Here is a 23,004-nt window from a genome sequence, read left to right on the forward strand (position 1 = left end):
GACTTCAGTGTCAAAACCCCTTGGAAACACTGCTAATATCTTAGATCCAAATTCACGTTTTGGTTTACCGGTTCCTGCCCCCGAGGTGTGACACCTACAATCATGAATGCTTGTCTTCGTGGAAACACCAACAAGACTTTCTTCTCCCTGAGTCATACTCATTTATTTATCTCTGGTCATTGGCGATGCTCTTGATCAGTCCGAAGTGTTTCGCTGATACAGTCACCTAGATTTGAAAGACCTGAAGGCAGGCGCCGTGACCTGTGCGCCAGTAACAGGCAAATCCTGTAATAGAAATGGCAATTTATGCAGTGGGAGCTGAAGAGCAGGGCTGGACAGAAACACATTGAATGAATCCCTGCACCCGGGGTGGGGCGGGGGGGCGGTCCGCGATACTGAGAGCCGGTGAGAGTTGCTTCGGCTCCTGCAGCGGCCCCGCACAGACGCCCGGAGCTGGCACGGCCAGCCGCTTCCGGAGCGGGAGCTGGCGGGAGACTACATATCCCAGCATGCTGTAGGCAAGCGGACTCATGGCGGCCGAGCCGGAGGTGGAGCTTTGCATGCTGGGACATGTAGTTTTTCGGGCCTAGCCGTGGAGCGCGGGGGCGGGGGTAACCCTGCGCGTCCCTTCCCTGCGACGTCGCTGGCAGATGACGGCACCGCGAAGCGGAAGTCCGCCCCGCCGTGCGCGTCTCGCGCGCCCCACGTGTCGCGCGGGCTCCGCGGCGGTTGCGGGCGGTTGGGCGCGCGCCCCGTCTCCTCCCCGCCCCCCTTCCCCTCCGCGCTCCTCAGCCATTGCCGCCCCGGCGCCGGGGACCGAGGAGCCGCAGCATGGCGGAGCTGCGGTTCCGCCTGGCGGAGCCGCTGCGGCTGGTAGCGCGCAGGAACGAGAAGAGCAGCGCGGAGCTGAGCCGGTTCCTGACCAAGCAGGTGAGCGCCGCGCCGGGGGGGAGGGGGGAACGCAGCGTACTGCCCCTTGGCGCTGTAAATGAGGCACCCGTCTCAAGGAAGAGTGAGGTGTGACACGTTCAGGTCTCTGCAGTACTTGAAGACATGTTATAATAGGATACCAACATGTGAGACTTAATATTGTGGCTGTTTTTCATACTAGAGCTTTTGAAGCCCCTGAATTGGGTACACATTTCAGACTCAAAGTCCCCGTTTATTTTAGAGTGTCTAGGAAATGTGGTTACTTGAAGGTGAAAAGTCTAAATCACCACATTTTTTTTGGAATATAGGCTGTCACTCTAAATTGCTGTCTCTTAGGTATGGTTGGGGAAAACTTTCTTACAGGTATTTGAGAGATTTTTCTGGTAGACGGGTAGCTTTTTCTTCTGTCACTTCAAATCATAGGATCAAAGTAAAATTGACAAGAATATATTGCTGTGTTTGAGAGTTAATGCTACTGGTGGGAAACGGTGGAGATGATAGAGGTGCTATTCAAGAGAGAGAATCATCTGAGAAAAAGTGGTGAGGACCAGACTAGTGCAAAAATAGATGTGAGAAATCTGTCTCCCCCCTCTGATATGATGCAGAAGGCAGATGGAGTGATAAATTGGAAGTTTTGAGATGAGGAAAGAGACTGTGCCCTTTCACTTCTGGTTACTGCTGTGAGAAATATGCTTCAGGTTGCTAGCTAGAAATTGATAAAGACTACACAGACTAAGGTTTACAGATGCTCTGTGAGAACACATTAATGAACAGTGATGTGTTTTTTTTTTGATAACTGAACTGCTACTCCTAAGCTTTGAAGCTACCAGTCTAGGGATTTGTGTTAGGCTTGCTTTACCACTAAACAAAGCTTCAGTTATCTTGCCTTGTTTTTACCAGTTACTCTGTATGTAACTTAAGAAGCCTGCAATCTGTGTATCTAGAGCTTTGCTATCATTCTGGCTTCTTATTCCTTCACTATTTCATAAATCACTGCTAATGGGACTTGCTCACAACCTGTTAAGTAAGGAACAGCCTTTTGAGATTCATACTAAGTCACTGTTCGTGTGGTGATGGAAGGTCTTGCTCCATATACTTCAATGTGTAGTAGAAATAAAGCTTTTTGTGTAGACTATTGGTATAACATAAACACTGCAAAGGTGCCAAAATTTCTATTTCTGTGCTTTTAATGAGGAAGAGGGATGAAAAGCTCTCTAAATAGTCTTTGTTTTCTGACTTTCTATTTTTGGATTATTTAAGCAAACCACGTAAGCAGCAGGTTGAGAGTGTAGGCATTTTCATGCTGTACTTTTTCAAAAATAGTAATTCAATTTCTGTAGGTATCATCATGTATATTATTCACAGATACTGAAACTGTTTAATGGAAGTAAAAGTATTGTGCTGCTTCCATTTAGAAGCTTATTATTTAACTTACAAAAAAGAAATTAAGCTTAAAATATTTGCATGTGATCTGTTGATTAGCTCAACTGGATGAATTGCTTAATATTTAATATGGCAGATACACATATGCTGAAGGAATCTTATATGCCAGCTGGAAAAATTAGCTTCACAAACTACTGAAATGTAGTTTTGGTTTTGTGTGGTATCAAAAGTCTTCTTAAGTCAGAACTTTCATATGTGGAATCACAAATGCAGATTTTTGCGAATCCATTTTTAGCTTCCAGTAACAGTATAATTTCTGTGGACAGGTTCATGAGTATGAAGGTTAAAATGCTAGTAGGAAGGGAACTTCAGGGCAAAAACAACCTTATGCCTTTCTGTTTTTCATATCCCCCAGAGTTTTAAGCACCACACATACATTGAGCAGTATAAATGAGAAAAAAAAGTCACTTTTGGGCAGTTGTGTTTAGCCTGTGGGACTAGCTTAAGGACATCTCAAGCACTGCATTTCAGATCTCTTGTCCTATTCTATTAGTGTTTTAGCTTGGCATCCTTCATTTTACCTTTCTTTTTTTCTGTGCAAGAGCAAAACTATTTTTATAATGGCTCCAATCTCTTATTTATAGCCCTTTTAATCTTAGTATTTTATGGAGAGAAGTACTTTTATTCCTTTTTCTTTTTTTAACAAAAAAAAGGAGGTGACCTAACTGTCCCAAATTCCTCCAGTTATTACTGCCTGTCAGAAAAATGTCCTGATGTCCTGCCAACTAAGGGAGACTGCTTTTTCCTAAAATACAGCTCCAGCTTTTTATGTGGAAGACTAATTAGGCTTTAAGTCATGTGACATTATAAATAAGGGATGGTATATTTCACTTCTGCTTCAGTCCTGGTCTCCTGCTGTCTCTAGTTTTTCAAGAGCTGTTATTTCTGCGAGGTGGTCTGTTAATAAATACTCTCAACAAAAGTCAAATAGAAAATTCTCTGTCCTTGAAGTGAGTGGCATACATGATGGTATGAAACACAAAATGCAGGAGGACATGTAGAAAGTTCTAGCCTGATTTGCATGTAGCTGAAGTTTTCTTCTCTCTGTGAAACTGCATATCCTCCCTTCTCCTGGGTGTTGTATTTTGAGTTTTTCTTGTTTTGGGGTTTTTGTTTTGTTTTCTGGAATGTGTGAGAAGAATACAGGTTCATGTTACGCTTAGTGCTATTGAAACTAGGCAGTTCCCAAAATGAGTGGTCCTACTTTGTCTTCTTTCTGCCTGTCGCTAAAACTCAACTGGGAGTTCTTGTTGCTTCTCTTGTCTTGAAGGTAGCACATGTGGTAACGTGGAAAACTGAACTGATTTTCCTATCCAGTGGAAGACTTTGGAATAGATTAGTTTGGATAATCTTACCAAATTAATGGCTGTGCAGTCATGCCAACTCTGGATCTGATGCCTGCAAGGGGACTGGATGAAATCATGTGTTTCTTCTTGTGGGAGGGGAAAAAGAGGATTTCCCATACACTGCTGCTGTGCCTCTTTTCTCCATTAGTGGTAACCCTTAGTTAAACGAGACTAAATGTAACATGGAATTGCATACGGAATTACTATGAAGTGTGTGCACTAATTGCTAGCGAGTTGGGGGGGGGCAAGGAAGAAGGAAATTGAGAGGGAAGTATCTCTAACATTGTTTCATCTATGCCATTTTTCCAGTTGTATGAACCTAGTCTGGCCAAATCAAACTTCCTGCTGGGAATAGTCTTACTTGTGAACTTGCTTTCTCTACTGTTTAGTGTGTTTTCCCTCAGTAAGGTATAGGCAAAGGAATCTTTGGCAATCTATGGGCAAGGGAATTTACTATTTTTTTTATATATATATATATATATACCCTTTTCCAGGAAGACATCAATTGAATCCAAGGGTTGAATGATAATCTAGAACTGAAAAGACTGTAAAGTTCTGTAGTGCAATGTAGCTTAATTCAGTAGAAAAATAAGAAAGAAAAACTTCTGGAAAAGGCTTGAGAGTTTGATTTAGTTGTCATACTGCAGTGGCGGTTTGTTTTTTGTTTTGTTTGTTTGGTTTTTATTGGTGAGCTTTTGGGGTTTTTTGTGTGTGTTTTTTTCTCCTTTTTTTTCCCCCTCCAGGAATCCTATCCCCTGAGAGAAATTATTCTCTGATTCCTCTGATGCTCCTGATTTTGTGATGCACTAGACTGACCTCTCATGTTATTTTGATCAACTTAAGTGCTCGCCTATACGGGTTTTGGAGAATGTCAATTATTTTATCATTGCATCTCCCTGTGGCTTAAAGAAATGATGATAACATATCTGTCTTTGTCATTAGATAGAGTAGGACTAGTAGTATCTCTGCTGGTCTTTGTAGTTAAATTTTTGTATCAGGAGGTTTTCTTTTGCAAAGAAATAGAATATACTTGTTTTTCTAGTCAGTACAATCCTAGCAGATGAAGGATTGAGGTTAAGTTAGGTTTAACTGAGATGTGCCTGCTAAGCCTGCTCAGAAGGCAAGCCTTCTGTAACAATGTTACGTTTGCCATCATTTTTTCCCATGGGTTGATTTTTCTCATCCTAGCGGAGATTATGACCAACTGACATGGAAGTAAAGATGTTGTGCTGTGTCTGTACTAGGCAGAGGCTCTTTTCACACCTACTGTAGCATGTTGGCTGAGCCTGCTTTTATTGTGTAACTACTTCTAGTCAGAATCTAATAGTACATCTGGCCCAGTGGGACGTAGCCTTTTCTGCCAAGGTGTAGCCTGTAACTTTGTGTGGAAGCACCGGAGAGCCACGACCAGAAATGTGACTTTCGCATGGCACCTGGGGTGTTCCCTGTGCATGATAACGTGCCTGCCTTGTCACATAACGGAGGGCAGTGGGGCAGTGGCTGGGGGGAGTATCTCTCCTGTGGCACAGTGAGTTGTTCTGGCAAACTGGACTCGGCTGTCTCCCTCAGTCTAGAGTAAACAAAGGTTTGATGTAACATGAAAAATTAAATCCTAAGTTAATTTGTGATCTCTCCTGCCCTTCTCCACAAGCAGTGAAGAATTTAAATCACTATCGAAAAAGAGGTGCATAAGATGAAATTAGCCACTGATTAACTGACAGTGAAATAGGATTGACGCATGGTAGTCAAACTTTGGTCATCTCTCAGACTGTGAAACCACGGATTCTATCCATGCACCTTCCAGTGTAGTGTCTAGGTGAATGGTTTCATGTAAAAGCAAGAAGTAATCTTTTATGCTTGTATAGACTAATTACTGCATTTCAAATCACGATATTGGGCTCTTTTTTTTTCTTTTGATAAGCATCTTAATAGCTGCAGTAGATAATGTAACATGAGTGGAGAGCAACATTCTTTCTCTTTAAGAGCTGGTGTGTCAGATTCCTTGAACTACTCACCTCCTCACTGAGGTGTTGCTTGAGCACTTCATGAACAGATCCTTTTAATCTTCAGCAATAATTACTCATGCCTTTCCCCTGGACCTCTTGTTGCCTTCCTAAAAGTTTCACCCACTCATGCTGTGCTCCTTTTCTCTGGTAATGCTGGGTTTAAGATTGAGCCAGTTCTTAATCAAGATTTCTGTGCTTTGTGAGCAGCGAGTAAATGAACTATGTGGTTTGGGAAGGAGGTGTGCATCTTTGACATACTGCTAGAAAAGTAATCTTAGATCTTGTTTGACTACAGTTCTCAATCCTAACTGTACTTCCTCTTAATGTCTCTTTCATTAATACATATATCTATTATACATATATGTTTGTACATATTGGATATCTATGAGGGAGAACAGTCTTTTGTGATGTTTTCTTAAAGCAGCTGTTTGCAACTGTGGGAGAAGATTTACTATGCTGGGTTTGAACGCTAGAATTAAAACTTTTGGATCGGCTGTCCTTTGCTACTACTGATTGAGAAAGCTGTGTATTTTGCAAAGCCACCTTTAGTTAAAAATTTTCTCTATTTTTCTTTTCCCAAAAGTTTCTAATTTAGACCCTGAAAGAGCTCTGAAATTATGCAGATGATCTTTTTGTAGACTGGGAATGTTGGCACTGTGATTTTTGAACAGTTTTATGTGTCCTAAAGGTGCTATACACAAAAAATTGCTTGCTCTCAAAAAATTGGTAATAGAATGGGTTTGGTATACAGCAGTCATGTAACTACAGAATTTTACTGAGCAGGTCACCTTATTTACTGTTTTACTGCTGTTCCTGTTATTTGGTCTTTAAAGCTCTGGTTTATAAATAAAGTAAGCACCCTGTTGTGTTACCTGTTAAGCCTTGTATGGGTAGCCAAAGATTGAACTCATTTGTAGACTGAAGCTGCTTTTTAATTAGTTTGTCTCCAGTTCTTTAAAGCTATGTTGCCTTTGAACAATTTGTTAGTTGTTCTTCCATTCTAAATCTGGTTCCGATTTCAAATGTAATGAACAGCCTCTCTTCCACTGTGATGAGTGCAAACTTTCAGCTCTGTTTTAAAAATTGCTTATCTTTAATTCTACTATGATAGATAAGATGAAGGGAGATGAACTTACATCATGTTTCACAAAAATAAAGCTGAATCCGTGTGAGAAACTGCTTGGAGTTAATAGTTTAATGTGATAGTTTTAATGTTTGTGTCATGTACTGCAGTTTGATATCTTAGTGCTATTATGGAGTGAATGGCTTTGTTTCAAGTTCAGAATGAGACATGAGGAGTGGCAACATGTACATATTCTAACAGGGTGTCAACAAAGCTATAAGCTTAGGAGGTCACCCTTTCAAAGGCAATCTGTGTAGGACCTCTGCAGGGTATTATCTTCTAACAGTGAAAGCGTTCTTTCCTTCTGCATGCTCAGCAGCAGGTTTCACATGAATAACAGTAGCTTGGGAGAAGCAGAAATTGACAGCACAGGTAGCCAAAATGAAGTGCTGTTTCTGTAGGAATTTAGTAAGAGATTATTTCTATTTTGTTTGGAAAGCTTCCTTACCTAGTGGTATTTACTACTATTTGCTAAGAAAAATAAAATCATCTTGGTAGAGGATAAAGGTTCACTCTATCAATGAAGAAGTGTGGAGGGTCAAAGTTAAGGGCAAAACTGCTATAGCACAAATTCATAATTATGATTTTTCACAGATATGTACTGTTATATGTTAAAATTCACAGTATTAAAGAGCTTGGTAATAAAATGAGCTCAAAAACTGAAGAAACTCATATTTAAAGACAGAGAATTGGGCTGTGGTTCTTCAGTAACAAAGTTGGACAGATTTTTTTTCTTTTTTTGACAGATGAGGCTCTATTTTTCCATCTATTTCAAAGCCTAATGTTCTGATTTGCCCTAAAGGTATGCCCTAAATGGTCCTGTTTTTATGTAAAAGTAAGAAAAAGAATAAATAAATAACTATTTATATAAAGGTAAAAAAAAGAAAAAAGCTTTAAAACTGCTTGAAAAACACTTGCTGAAACCATGATTGATTTGGCACTTGTTATTTTTGAAAAGAGCAAGTATGATGCAACTCTATTTTTTTGGAGAACTTAAATGTTTTGTGGTTACCTGTGACTGAGTTATTGAGATCGGTGGAAATTTTTATTAATAAAGAAGTATTGGTTGTTATTATAATTTCCCTTTTCTTTCTTTGAACTAATTTCATGTATTTGCCTTGATTGTCAAGCTGTCAAGTATGGTTTAGGATTTACGGACATCTCTTCCTAATTCTTATTCAGTGTGTTATTCTTCATTTCACCCTTTCTGTTTCTCACTAAGTAAGTACTTGAATTGGTGGTTTTGGTCTCTTACCTTTTTTTATGTTTTTAGAGAGATTTGTTTGTGTAAAATTCACTGTGAATCCTGCATGAATAGTTTTGAAATAAGAAGTCTAAACTTTTTCCCTTTTAACTTATTCATACCTTCCGTTTCTACAGATTTGGACTCAGCAGGATCGGCAATGCATCCTTGATACTTTAGCACAGTTATTACTGGATAAAGAATGTACTCTATTGATCGGTCGCCAAGTTCGGCCAATCTTATTGGATTTGCTGGAAAGAAATGCAGAAGCCATTAAAGGTGGTGGCCAGATCAACCATGATCTGCATGAAAGACTGTGTGTAGCCATGAGCAAGCTGGTTGCTGATCACCCAGATGTGCTGCCGTAAGTAATGTAGTGCATTTTTGCATGTTGTTTGAACTTACATAGCATATGCTTGTCAGTGTTGGCTGGTGAGGAGAGGTGTCGTTACAATACTTTGGATTGTCTCCTGCAGTTATAAATGTATTTTGAATTGAAAGAGTGACTTGGAAAACACAAGTCTTAAAAACAACTTAGTTAAATTTAATTGTGTGGTAATACTTAACACGATTTTCATTTTAATGATCAAAACAAAAGCAAAACAGCTGATAAGAAAATTGCTTGCAATCAAAATTTCTGCATTTCATATTAGGCCTGAAATCTTTGTGTAGTCAGTAGAATACAGAATTACCTAAGAAGAAATCTATATTGCTTGTTTGGTAAACAGGAGAAATAAACAATATTTCACCAAGGTTAATACAGTTTCTCCTTGTAAATTAAGTAGTCATCTGTCATCTTTAATAAGGTAAAGTGTATGCTGTCAGCTGGTTGCTAAAGAGGTTGTCTTTCCCAAGTGGGAACAAAGCTAAATGTAGGCCTTTAGTTTGTACTTTATCATCAATTACCTGTTCTGGGGCCTCTGAATTAGAACTTTCTTATTAGTGGCTGTTTTTCTGTGCTTTGGCTTAGGTGCATGTGATCCATCTCGTTCTCTCTCTCTCTTTTTGAAGATTTGCTCTAAGGTATTTTAAGAATACATCACCAGTTTTCCAGAGACTTTTCCTAGAGAGCTCAGATGCAAACACAGTCCGATATGGGCGCAGACGAATGAAGTTACGGGATCTCATGGAGGCAGCGTATAGATTCTTACAAAAGGAGCAGTCAGTTTTCCGGGAATTATGGGACTGGAGTGTGTGTGTTCCACTCCTGAGGAGTCACGACACTTTAGTCCGTTGGTAAGTTAAAGACCTCAGACCTCCTTTGAAAAGACACACCTGTATCTTGAATTGCATTTAGGAAAGTTCTTCTATCCTTGCACATGAAACTTCAGATAGTAGCAGAAAAATCCATACCTTTAGTATCTCTATTTATGCTTCTTATCTCATCTTTTGAAAGCTGTAGTGATCTATCAGAATGAAACTTAGGCACTCTTAGTAGTGCTCCAACCTATGGGTTGTATGGATTGGAAAAGTCTTTGCAGATGACTTGTCTGCCCACGTTGGATTCATGAGAGATGGTGAACTTTGTGAAGCTATCAGTTCAGCTCTCCTGTAAACCTGTTGGTATTTTGCATGTCTTCCAGCAAATTGTCCTAGAAGAAAGTAGAGATGAATTGATTCTCACACTCGTTTGTATTACAATAACGTATTTTACCATTCTGTATTGATATGATTGTGACTAGTTTTTTTTTCTGCTGCTTTTATAGTCAATAATAGAAATCTGAGTCACTATCACACTTTTATTTCAATTATGTTTCATAATTGGCTTTGTTGCTGCAGACTGTCCGGTGTTTTTTGTCAGGTGTTTTTATGTTGGATGTTGGCCTGCAGAGCTTCAATCTAATCATATAATCTTCCCAGTTTATGTGAGTGGTAGTACTTGTAATGCCTCTTTCTTTAAGAACGCAATATTTAATCATAAGAATCACACAATCAGTAAGGTTGGAAGGGACCTCTGGAGATCATCCAGTCCAACCCCCCTGCTCAGCAAGGTCACCTAGAGCATATTAGACAGGGTGGCATCCAGGCGGGCCTTGAAGATCTCCAGAGAAGGAGATTCCACAGCCTCTCTGGGCAACCTGTTCCAGTGCTCTGTCACTCTCACAGGGAAGAAATTCCCCCTCACGGTCAGGCGGAACTTCCTGTGCTTCAGTTTCTGCCCATTGCCTCTTGTCCTGTCACATAGGACAACTGAAAAGGGTTTGTCCCCATCCCCTTGACACCCTCCCTTCAAGTACTTATACACACTGATAAGATCCCCCTCAGTCTTCTCTTCCCCAGGCTGAAGAGGCCCAGCTCTCGCAGCTGTTCCTCATAAGGCAGATGCCCCATCCCTCTGATCACCTTTGTAGCCCTACTCTGGGCTCTCTCCAGTAGCTCCATGTCTCTGTTGTAGTGGGGAGCCCAGAACTGGACACAGGACTCGAGATGAGGCCTCATTGGGGCTGAGTAGAGGGGCAGGATCACCTCCCTCGACCTGCTGGCAGCAGTCTTCCCAATGCAGTCCAGGACACCATGTGCTTTCTTGGCCGCAAGGGCACATTGCTGGCTCATGGTCAACTTGTCATGCACCAGCACTCCCAGGTCCTTCTCTGGAGAGCTGCTCTCCAGAAGGTCGGCCCCCAGCTTGTACTGGTGCCTAGGGTTATTTCTCCCTAGGTGCAGGACTCTGCACTTGCCCTTGTTGAACCTCATGGGTTCCTCTTTGCCCAGCTCTCCAGCCTGTCTAGGTCTCTCTGAATGGCAGCACAGCCCTCTGGTGTTTCAACCACTCCTCCCAACTCGATATCATCAGCCGAGTTGCTGAGGAGGCACTCTGTCCCCTCATCCAGGTTGTCGATGAAGAAGTTGAGCAGGATGTGACCCAGTACTGAGCTGTGGGGGACTCCACTAGCCACAGGCCTCCAACGAGGCTCCACACCACTGATGACGACCCTCTGAGCTCTGCCTTTCAGCCAGTTCTCAATCCACCTCCCTGTCCACTCGTCTAACCCACACTTCCTGACCTTGTCTAGGGGGATGTTATGGGAGAGAGTGTCAAAAGCCTTGCTGAAGTCAGGGTAGACAACGTCCACTGCTCTGCCCTCATCTGCCCAGCCAGTCATACCATCATAGGAGGCTATCAGATTGGTTCAGCGTGAATCCATGCAGGCTACTCCTGATCACCTTCTTTTCCTCCATATGCCTGGAGATGACATCCAGAATGAGCTGTTCCATCCCCTTTGCAAGGGTGGAGGTGAGGCTGACCGGCCTATAGTTGCCTGGGTCCTGCTTCTTGCCCTTCTTGAAGACTGGAGTGATATTGGTTTTCTTCCAGTCCTCAGGCACCTCTCCAGTTCTCCACGACCTTTCAAAGATGATGGAGAATGGCCTGGCAGCAACATCCACCAGCCCCCTCAGTACCCGTGAGTACATCCCATCTGGGCCCATGGATTTGTGGATGTGTAGCCTGCCAAGAAGGTCTCTAGTCCTTTCCTCCTCAACCAAAGGAAAATCTTCCCTTCTCCAGACTTTCTCCCTCACGTCCAGGCTACAGGATTCCTGGGGGTGCCCTTAGCAGTGAAGACTGAAGCAAAGAAGGCATTCAGTAATTCTGCCTTCTCTGCATCCCTTGTCACCAGGGACCCTGCCCCATTCAGTAGTGGGCCCACATTTTCCCTAGTCCTCCTCTTGCTACTGATGTATTTGAAGAAGCCCTTCCTGTTGTCCTTGACATCCCCTGCGAGACTCAATTCCAGCTGGGCCTTAGCCTTCCTTGATGCATCTCTGCATACTCTGACTGCATTCCTATAATTCTCCCAAGTAGCCTGTCCCCTCTTCCACATTCTGTGTACTTTCTTCTTCTGTCTGAATTTGGCCAAGAGTTCCTTGCTCACCCACGCAGGTATCCTGCCCCTTTTGCTGCACGTCTTACTCATAGGGATGCACCGCTCTTGAGCTTGGAGGAAGTGATATTTGAATAGTAGCCAGCTCCCCTGTACCCCCCTTCCTTCTAGGGCCTTAACCCATGAGACTCCACCAATTAGGTCTCTGAAGAACCCAAAGTCTGCTCTCCTGAAGTCCAGGGTTGCAGTCCTGCTTGTTGCCTTACTACTTTCCTGCAGGATCTTGAACTCCACCATCTCGTGGTCACTGCAGCCAAGGCTGCCCCAACCTTCACGTCTCTAACCAGTCCCTCTCTGTTGGTAAGGACAAGGTCCAGCAGGACACCCTTTCTCATAGGCTCCTCCACCATTGTGACAAGAAGTTATCATCGATGCGTTGCAGGAGCCTCCTGGACTGCTTGTGCCTTGCTGTGTAGTCCCTCCAGCAGATGTCAGGGTGGTTGAAGTCCCCCATGAGAATCATGGCCTGTGTTCGTGAGGCTACCTCCAGCTGCCTATAGAAGGCCTCATCAACTTTCTCTTCCTGGTCAGGTGGCCTGTAGTAGACACCCACAGCAGTGTCCCCCATGCTGGCCTGCCCTTTGATCTTTACCCATAAGGTCTTGACTGCCTCCTCCTCCTCCGCCCCTAGGCAGAGCTCAATGCATTCCAGTTGCTCACTCACATAAAGAGCAACTCCACCACCTCGCCTTCGTGGCCTGTCTCTCCTAAAAAGCACATAGCCATCCATGGCAGCATTCCAGTCATGTGAGCTATCCCACCATGTCTCTGTGATTGCAGTGAGATTATGGCCCTGCAACCACACACAGATCTCCAGTTCCTGCTGTTTGTTCCCCATGCTGCGTGCATTGGTATACAAGCATTTCAAAGAGGTGGTCATGCCTGCAGGAAGGGTGGTAATCGTATTAGTAACACATAGTTTTAAACTAAGATATTAGGAATAGCAGAGGCAAGAGTATTAACAAATCTCTCAGCTATTTATGAAGCTCTTCTGAGTGACATGCATTTAGATAGTCTTAAAAAAGTTAGCGCTAATGCATTGACTGAAATAAGTTTACCTGGTAATAATTTGGTTCAGGACAAAATTTCAAAGTCAGATCACTTATTTCCTCCAGCCTCCTGGGAACATTTTTTTTTTCAAGCTCTTTGAAAATTTTGTTCTTGGAATGTAAAAGCAGATATGAAATAAATGAAACATGTATTTATGGTTTGTAGTAAATGTCCATTTGTTACAAGACTGCTCTATATAGTAATGAAGTCAAAGTTTGAGAGTTTTTGCCTTCTCTTGAGAGAGTCTTGAATTCGTGTATTATGGTCAGTTTAGAAATAACATGAAACTGAAGACAAATTTCAAAGGGAAATGGCAAGAGAAGAAAAAAAATATAGTTTTCATTGAGAATGAGCATCTGAAACCTATTTATTTGGAATTTGCTATTCTAGTTGTATTACTAATATAAGTAGTAACTAATATGCCCTGATAGAATTGTTTTTCTCTAGAGAAATTCTGCTTACAGAATGTTAAGCACAGAATTAAAATTTCTGTGACAAAAGTTTTCTACATATTAGTATCTGAAGACTATATATTGACATTTTTGTTCTAAATACAATTTTTAGGTATACTTCAAACTGTCTTGCTCTAGTTACATGCATGAATGATGAGCATAAATTATCCTTCCTCAAGAAGATCTTCAGTCCTGAAGAGTTGATACACTTCAGACTAAAGTAAGAAGTTTTTAACTACTGAATGCTAATTGCTTTTGTTGATGGTTTTTGATTGAGTTAATAAATATAATACGGATTTGACAGGCTGCTAGAAGAATCTCAGATGCAGAATGTGGAACAAGCCCTTGTTTTGGCCAATCCAGACTCCTCTTTTTGGCAAAGGGAGAAAGAGCTGCAATATACACAAGGAGATATTGTATCAGGTGACCTCTCTGCAAATGTAGTAGCTGTGTGTGGTATTATACTGCCTAGATTACAGCTTCTTTCTGAAGAGCAGGTATGTAACCCAGGATTAAGGCTGTACCTTTTTTAATATACCCTAAATGCTATGAACTGGTTTATCTTACTTTCCTGCTTAAATTATATTGAGATACTGTGGGTAATACACTTTCCTGATGTGTATTGTAAGCTACTGATGCATTATATTGACTCTACAAAGGATCTCTGTAGTGGAATGAAGCAACGGAGACATAATTATCTTATTTTCAAGCAGCAGTTCTTACAAACGTGCTGTAAGAGAATGCTCATCCTTATATAGTACATCTCCAGTCCCAGTCTGGGTGATACTAAGGGATTTGACACAATTGCTTTTACCTACGTGAAATAGTTCTTGTACAGTAAAGACATCTTATCAGCAGCCTTTCTCAAAGCATATTCTTAGTTCTCATTTTAAAACAAAGGAAAACAAGGGAGCTACTTCTTTAGAAAGAGGAATAAGTGGAGAGGAAGTGGGCAAGAAGTTACTTTCTCCATTTCCCTTGAGTGGAGTATAATGCAGAACGTAGTGCCTGGTAGTTTTAACATGTCCTTCAGGTACATTTATTTCTCTTGATATGCTGTTCCTTTTGAACTGTTTGGGTTGGTCTTTGTAGTTACAGCCAATATTCTTAACTGTTTTTGTCATTTAGGCACAATTTTGGCTTTTAACTAGTCTGTGTATTGCTGTTTAATTTCAGTACGTTAGTTTACAGAAGCAGGACAAAGAAATGAATAAAGAATGCCAGTTGTCCAGAATTTCTTGAGTAGCAGAAGCAAGGAAATAGCAATTTCCCCCCAAATTTTGCATTTCCCCCCACTTTTTTAATTAAAAAACTCTACTTAATTGTAACTTCTGCTTTCTAGTTTTTGTAGAAGTGAGGTTATGATTTGGAATTCATGGCAGCTTGGGAAAGTGATAAGCTGTTTAAGGATGTTCTTATTCCTGTGCCAGTATCATTGCTGCTGAAGTTGTGCTGATGCAGCTGTTAGTAGAGCCATGCTATAAACTGGATTGCTGAAAGCATCCTTTTGCTGAAGAGGGAGGAGAGAGCTTCCAAAAAAGGCATACTTCTTTTTTCTTCTCTTTTTTTTTTCCTTCTTAATAGCCACAGTTATTCCATTCATCTAGTACACAGTGTGGTTTCAGTTGCATTTGTGCAGGTGAGGAGGTCTGACAAAAGGATAGGAACAAACTGTGAGGGAAGGCAGGTACTTTTATAAACTAGTATTGTTACCAGGGAAATACATGCAATTATATCTGAAATAAAATTCAAATTTAAGATGTAGTGATCATCTTTTTGGTTTCAGTGCAATCTATAATTTGACTTCTGTCCTTCATTTGTACTGTACAAATAATTAGAGCTGAAGGGTTGTATCTATTTCTGCACAGACCAAAGCATAGGATAGTTAAAAATCAATGCATGTAAATAAAGCAAAAATTCAGTTCACCGTTATCCAAATTGCAGTGGATATAGTTTCTCGAATAGTAATTATTTAATATCATAAAAACTCTGTAGATACTCGCCAAATATTTTAACTTTTCTGCAGTTGCTAGTATATCAATTTATTGCACAAAACCTAATACTTTCATGTCAGAAGCCATATTTGTATACTACTTCTTCTGAGTTTAACTGCTGTTTGATTTGTCCTGCAATTAGAATCCATTCTCATGACTTAAATTATTTAATTTATATTGCAATTTGTACTTGATTGACATGAATGTGACGATTGAATACTTGCTGTGCCTGTACTGACAACTGAGTGTAAACTCCCCTTGGGAACAAATTGTACATATACCTTATTAAATGTATCATCTATAATACATTTTTCATCAAATGAATCTGCCAGTCATTGAATACAGTCTTTATAATCCACAACTTTAAAACAATGTTAACAGATCTGCAGACCAAAATTTTCTAATCATCAGACTTAATCTTCTACTTGTTCTGTGTTACACAACCTATATGTAAGTAGCAGTTTCAGTGTGGTAACCCGAATTTTATGTTTGAACAGGAAAATAACACCAGCTGTTTTGTTTTGGTTGAATCTGCCTGCATGAATCTCCAAAACCTTGCTATTGCTGTAGCATTTCAGAATCCCGTTTTAATAGAAGGACCCATAGGATGTGGCAAAACTTCTTTAATTGAATATTTAGCGACTGTTACAGGAAGAACAAAGCCTCCTCATATTCTGAAAGTCCAACTTGGGGATCAAACTGACAGCAAGGTAACTGGAAATTATTTTATGGTAGGATGATCAGACATCTGTAATGTTGTGCTATAGCGAGTCTCATATTGGGTATTGATGGCAATAAATAAATCTGAAGAAGATAAAAATCACAGTGAGGCTTCAGTAGATTTTTAAATTCTGCATAGAATTGTGCTGTCGCTTTAAATTATGCATTTCATCAGGGTTTTTCTAATTAGTCTAATCTGATCTCCTTTATTTGTGATAAAGGTAAGATGAGGTAAAATCCTGTGTTATTGAGAAGGACATTTGCAGTTACATTATATTGATGTAACTCTGTAGAGGTAAAACCAGAGTCAAGATAACGTCCCATTTTTGTTGTTTTACATGTGTATCTTTTAAGCATTAATCAATTTGTATTGTTGGGCTTAAGTTATGTTTAGTTTTCTGAGGAGGTTAGGGTTTATCAGAAGTGCTGTCTTTGAAGCTTTTGATTGCCATTGGTAGTCACCTTCTTTATTTTCATGGAAGAACAGTACATTTTACCATCTCACAGCTTTTCTCTAACAATACCTTTTCACACACATGAATAAGACTGACATTAAGAAAAAGTGATAAAGTTCAAGTTATAATCTTTGAAGTAGTGAAATCATAAACTTAATTATGGAAGAAATACTTAACTGCAAAAGTTAAAACTTTACAGAAAAGCAAAGCTTGATTTATTTTTGTATCTTAGAATAACTTGTTTTAAAATTTTTTTACCATCTCAGTTGCAGACTTTTCAAAAATGCAAAATATAGTTCACTCTTACTCTAGCCAGTTTAATATACTATTCTGTTAATTTTGTGTGTTAATTAGGTTGGTATAACTTTGCAAGTGAAGTTCTATTTATCTGGCTTATTTTAGTTAAAAAGTTTTTAGTTAAATTATCATGGATGTGAAAGGATTGAGACTTTAAGAAAAAAACGTAAATCTGAGCATAGATTATCAGGTAGATTGTTTAGTAATGGACAGGCTATATAAGTGTTACAGGCCACTTTGGTCGTCTTTGTAAGCTTTTATTCTGAGTTATCAAGGCATGTAATGAACAGATGTCTAATTTCCTGGTTGTTTCTGTCATAGACACTGCTTGGTATGTATCGTTGTACAGACGTACCAGGGGAGTTTGTATGGCAGCCTGGAACCTTGACACAAGCTGTTACCAAAGGTCACTGGGTACTTCTGGAGGATATTGATTATGCACCTCTGGATGTGGTATGTAGGTTTGGGTTCTTTATAAAGTGTTGATCTTAGAGTCTATAATAGCAATTCTTGGCATCTAATCACCATGAATGGTGTAGCGGCAAGCTTAAAATAATGCCCCTTTAAAAGGAGTTTAAAGGAATTAACGTGGCAGTCTTAGTCCGCCAGTTGACACACTGTTTTTGTTTCTGTCATTGTTTTAGAGCAGTCATGGCATGCCACTGTTACCAGACTAGGCGCTGGTGGAGGTTTGAACTGGCACTAATGATGAGCTATGTGTCTTTTGAAACATATTTTAGTATTTGAAAATAAGTGTGGCCCCAAACACCACAAAAGATCATATGTTTGAGTCTTGTTGATGATAAGGCTTTCTAGTGTTCTGCCAGTTATTTTTAGCAGAATTATTTATTCTGGCTTGGATATTAAACATGTTATTACATTAAACACTGTAGTTATTAATTGATTTCTTGTGTTCAACTCCAAAATTTAGTACTTGTTAGATGGTCATTTTCCCCCTTTAAAGTGGTGACTGCAGAAAAAATGTTTTTTGCAAGAACCTGTCGTAGAGATGTTGTACTCTGTGGGCCTGTTAGGTATTCAGCAAATGTTCTTTTTTGCAACTAGTTATTTCTTCATATCTTTTCTGTAAAGTATCCTTTATGTGACTGACTAAGCAGCTAGCTTGTTTATTGGGTTTTAGCCTTTCAAAACATGGGCAGTTTATAAGAAAGCCAAGATGTATTGCTTATCTGTACTAGACAGTCTTTCATTGCCAGAGGGTCCCGTGCTTGCTTCTGTAGACTCCACTCGTTGCATTTGTCACAAGTGTACCCTGAGCAGTACCCTGCATTCATTTCTCTTTTTAAATCCTCCCTGCATCCAACCTGTTTCCTCTCTTTATATCGAAGTCTCCATGTTTGTTGTCCTCTGTGCAATCATTGTGACCCTACCTCTTTTTTTCCATTCTACTATTATTATTGTCCTTCTGTATGGAAGCATAGATTCTTTACAATCCTGGCATACCACTTGGGAAGAGCAGGGTCTATACTGAAAAATACTGATGTTTGAGAACAAAATATTTAAGATGGAGATTGTCTTTGTTCAGGCAGATTAAGAAAGTAAGGCTTCTGATAAATCTAAGGATGGTGTCTAATAATTCCTGTGGAAACTCAAAACCAATAGTTTCAGCTTGAGGTTGCAGTGTAAAGACTGTCATACTTCCTTTTTTATTATTAAACATGAATACAGTTGAAAGGAGGTAGGGAATGTTTATATCTGTAACTTCCAGTTAATTTTATGTGGCAGTAGGACTGTGCAATTCCTGTTAGCGTCACTTGGAAGCGCAGTCTGCAGGAACATCAGTTGCTAACAGCATAGCAGTGCTCAGAAGTGCTCTACCATCTCCTATGTGAAATGAGTGTGGATAGGTGGGCTGCCAGTGTGTCAGAAAAGAATGTTTATTATAAAATTTCATCTCTTCTCCAGATCTCTGTGCTAATTCCTCTTTTGGAGAAAAGAGAATTACTAATTCCTGGTCGTGGTGACTGCTTAAAAGTAGCTCCAGGATTCCAGTTTTTTGCAACCAGGAGGTAGGCATGTAAAGTTGTATGAACTTAAAAGCATAAATATTATATTTTTAACTTGGAAAGAAATATTCTAGCAATTTCCAGTTGATAATTGATAATCTGTCTACTAAACATATTTGGTTTCTGGTTTTTTTTTGTTTGTTTGTTTTTTTGTTTTTGTTCCACCTTCTCCATGAGCAGTTGTTTGTGTTTTCTAGAAGGTATTTATTAAGGGTTTCCCGAAAAATTTTAATTCAACCCTGCATCTGTAATGCAATAAAATTCTTCTATTAGGAATCATGGGAAAAAGGAATATAAGGAAAAATTATTGTGAAGGAAATCTAGTTCCTGAAAGTCTTGTGCAAATATAGTTTTATATTTTTTTTAATCAGGAAAAGATTTTAAAGGTATTCCCAATGACCATTGCTTGTAGCAATTCTAATAATATTATAACAAGATTAAAGGTTGTAATATCTAAAGAGGTATGGTTACATGTTTCTCAAATGTTTTATAGATTACTTCAAAATTTGTAACAATTTTCCCTGCTTCTTTTGTTTTCCTTCCATAGATAAGTGATCTTTTCTCTAATTTATCTGATCTATTTATTTTGAGATTTAATCTTTTAGACCTCTCATTTGGTTGCCTCATCTCTTAAAATTGCTGTATCTGTGGTATACTTGGTCAATGATTCATATAACCCAAAGAAAACTATACTTTTCCTCTGTGCAAACTATTGACCAAGTATACCACAGAGATGCTGCAACAGACTGATTGAATCTCCGATTTGGGAGGTAGATTAAGGAAAACCCCAAATGTAGAATATTAAATTAATAAATAAACCAGCAGTATCTAGTACTTTGCATGTGCAAGGCTACTTACACAGTGGATAGAACATATAGCCACATATGTGAATAATATGTGAAGAGAAGGAAAGGGAGGCTGAAGAATGAGAACAAAATCGGTAAAGACTGGGGTGGAGGAATAGAGATGCTTTTCCTATGCCTCTATCCACAGTACAGCATGAATCCCTTAGGATCTGTGGAAGTTGTTATCTTGCTGCCTTCTTTCAGGCTCCTCCCTTTACTGGGATCCTGTATGATGTTTCTGATAGGATTAGCTTATTGTCATGCTGCTTCTTGTGAGTGCCTCTATGGAGATTTTGCACCAGAGGGGAAATAGACTGTGAAAAAAGACACAGGTGATTTAGAAAGCAAAGATAGGCATGGTAGGGTACCTGACAGTATGATGACAGACAGTGGGCTTTTCTAGGCATGCACTTTTTCCCCCAACAGCTGTTCTTTGATACGTGGGAATGTATAAAAATGTTGAATTCTTCAGCAAAACACTATATACTGTGTGTCTTTGTATATTCCTCTGATTTAGGATCTTCAGTTGTGGTGGTGGTTGGTACAGACAGCAAAGCAGCCATGCTGCTCTTCTGGACAAGTATTGGACCAAAATTCATCTGGACAACATGAACAAAGCAGAACTCAAAGAGGTATGGTGTATGTTGCTCTATTGTGGCACGTGAAAAATCGTTTCAATTAAGGGTGATTGGTGTTTTTTGGTAATAAATTTAATTCTTATTTTCCTCTTCAAATTCTACAATTTACTCTTATCACTTCAGATCTAAACTGCTAATGCTTAAGTAAATGGGCAGTTTATCAAGAAAATGTGAAATGAATTGGACAGGTTCCTGGGTTTTGTCATAGTAAACATAATTTGTTTTTGAATGGGTCTAAGAGTCAAAATACTTCGCTGTTTTGTAGCGTACAGAGATTTATTTTATTTTATTTTTTTAAAAGTGAGGATAGGAGGAGAAGGAGAAAAAAGAAAAGAGAATCTAGCTTAATTTACTCCTGAGTTCTCTAGCTCTTGAAATGGAAAGTATTTGATTATCAGTTATGATTTACTATTTCTGTAGACATCTTTTGTTAACATCTGTAGGGAATGTTTGCTCTGTGTAGCCCTTCAAAAAAATTAAGCCCAGGGCTCACATGAAAACAGAATTCTCTAGAGATTCTCCTTACAATATAAAAATCAATATACAATTTGACTGTATAAAAAAGCCTTGCTTAAGGGGAGAGGGGATGAATTATCTGCAGCAGAAGATTTGAGAGAAACTTCTGAATTTTCTAGAATGGAAAATACAGGTTTCCAGTAGGATTCATTTACTCATTGAGGCTCACTCAGCAGCCAGTACAGTTATGAATGACCTTAAATACCTGTATTTTCCTATCTTGCCATTTGTCATGTAACTGTTAGGAGTGGTGCAAGAGCAGCACCTATTTTGTCCTTCTAGATTTTGTTGCAGGCTAGGCAAGTAGATGCACAGGAGGCCTCAGCAGACAGTTTGCTGGAAATGTATAAGCTTGTGTGCTGTAGCTCTTTCTACCACAAATAGATCCACATGGCAGTATATTAAGCAGCTCACCGTTAAAGTGGTAAAGAAGGCTTTCTGTCCAGTTTGATAACAAAGATGACTTCCTGAAAGGACCGGTGTAAAATAAGGCTTGGCTGTCAGAGCCTTAAGAAAAAAGAATGCTTTTGTACTAAACGTGTCAGTTACCACTAGATTCTTCCTGCTGATTTTTCTTTCTTTGTTTTTGTTTTTTAACCTTGTACTTCAGATGACAAAAATAAATAAATCAGATGGACTGTGTAAGATCCTGTAGCAGAAGAGGAGGAGGTGATAAACACATCCCCTAATTGCTTGTGTTGAAAATAGATTCATGTTCTTCCGGCTAATCTTAAAAGTCACTTTGGCAGGACAGGACCAGTGATCCTGCCCTGTATCTGTGAAAAGCCTATTTTGGGAAGCCATGGCTTCAGCCTTCAAACCTTAATGGAGAGAGCTAATCTGAAAGGAAGTGATAAAAGAAAAAATAGCCTTTTAGTGCATCTTTGTCAGTGTAGTGAAGAGATATTTTGGATGCTCAAAAAAATCTTCAGTCATAAAAGCTGTGCAAGAGGGACAGGAGATAGGAATTTTTATGATCAGTTATAAAGTTGTATGCTTTTGACTTACGATGTTAACTTTAGATGGTGCTGAATGTATTTCTGTACTTCAGTCAATACTAGTATAAATCCATAAAATAACCTGGAGTATAGTTGAGTTGGAAAATTTCGCATTTGGCATCCAAATCAGTATCATACAACTGGCAATGAGTTATACTTGCTTCATATGACAGCAAAACCTTGCATAATTTGATGTTCTTATAATATGCATGACATTACAACATCTGTCTGTGTATAAAAAAGAATCACCAAATGTTTTCAGCAAGACTCTGAGAGGAGCTGCATGCATCTTGCCAGCTTGAGAAGTTGCTACTGAGGTGTTTCCTATTAAAATTTTGATGATTTGTGGTTAGCTTCCAATGATAAAGGGTTTGGGGGGGTTGTTTTGTTTTTCAGGTTCTTCAGAGCAGATACCCCAACCTTGCTCCTGTAACTGATCATTTGCTAGACATTTATATTCACCTTACGGGAGATAAGTATGAGGCATCAGAAAACAGTGCTTCTGGCACCGGGCACATAGCAGAGGATGCATCAGAATCAAGATCAGAAAATAAGAGACCAAATCTGGAAGGACGAGAACTGTCTCTAAGGTTGTCCTTTCTTATTTGTTTATTAGGAGGAAATACAGCCAGCTGGCTGCAGATATCAGAAAGCTTTTTCCTTTTTTCCTCTTTTTATTCTTTTCATCTCTTTATAACTTCTGATTAAATTTTGAATAATTAAACTTGGATTTAAAAGTGGTCATTTTAACATTTTTTTTATATTTTTAAATTTAATTTTTTTCTTAAAATCTCCGTATGAATTATATAGGACTTTGTATTTGCTACACTTTTTTTTAGTAGAGGTTTTGTCATGTATACTGTTGAGAAATAAATTAGTATTAAATCATTTGGATTATTTCTAAGTTCATTTTTACATAGAGAGTCAGTTACACAGAGCATCAGTTCTGCTAATTAACTGTTGAAATGTGCTGTATATTGTTTTAACAGTAACCAGTAGATACCTTTTTCAGCAGTTGTATGCATTTGTTCATCTAG

The 23,004-nt window shown here is 39.4% G+C and overlaps 1 protein-coding gene across 1 annotated transcript in view; it reads left to right on the forward strand.

Annotated features, from left to right (window-relative positions):
* Positions 1–824: 824 nt before the first annotated feature.
* MDN1 (midasin AAA ATPase 1) overlaps positions 825–23,004 on the forward strand; it is a 111,594-nt gene continuing 89,414 nt past the window's right edge. Inside the window, exons 1-10 of the mRNA XM_062572752.1 lie at positions 825–930; positions 8,229–8,455; positions 9,103–9,327; positions 13,590–13,697; positions 13,782–13,974; positions 15,969–16,181; positions 17,265–17,396; positions 18,870–18,973; positions 20,333–20,447; positions 22,364–22,557. Coding sequence (XP_062428736.1) covers positions 832–930; positions 8,229–8,455; positions 9,103–9,327; positions 13,590–13,697; positions 13,782–13,974; positions 15,969–16,181; positions 17,265–17,396; positions 18,870–18,973; positions 20,333–20,447; positions 22,364–22,557 — 1,610 coding nt within the window. The 5' untranslated portion in view covers positions 825–831. The remainder of the gene's footprint in view (positions 931–8,228; positions 8,456–9,102; positions 9,328–13,589; positions 13,698–13,781; positions 13,975–15,968; positions 16,182–17,264; positions 17,397–18,869; positions 18,974–20,332; positions 20,448–22,363; positions 22,558–23,004) is intronic.

This window comes from Rhea pennata, chromosome 3 (genome assembly GCF_028389875.1).
Source record: "Rhea pennata isolate bPtePen1 chromosome 3, bPtePen1.pri, whole genome shotgun sequence".
Taxonomy (NCBI): Eukaryota; Metazoa; Chordata; class Aves; order Rheiformes; family Rheidae; genus Rhea; species Rhea pennata.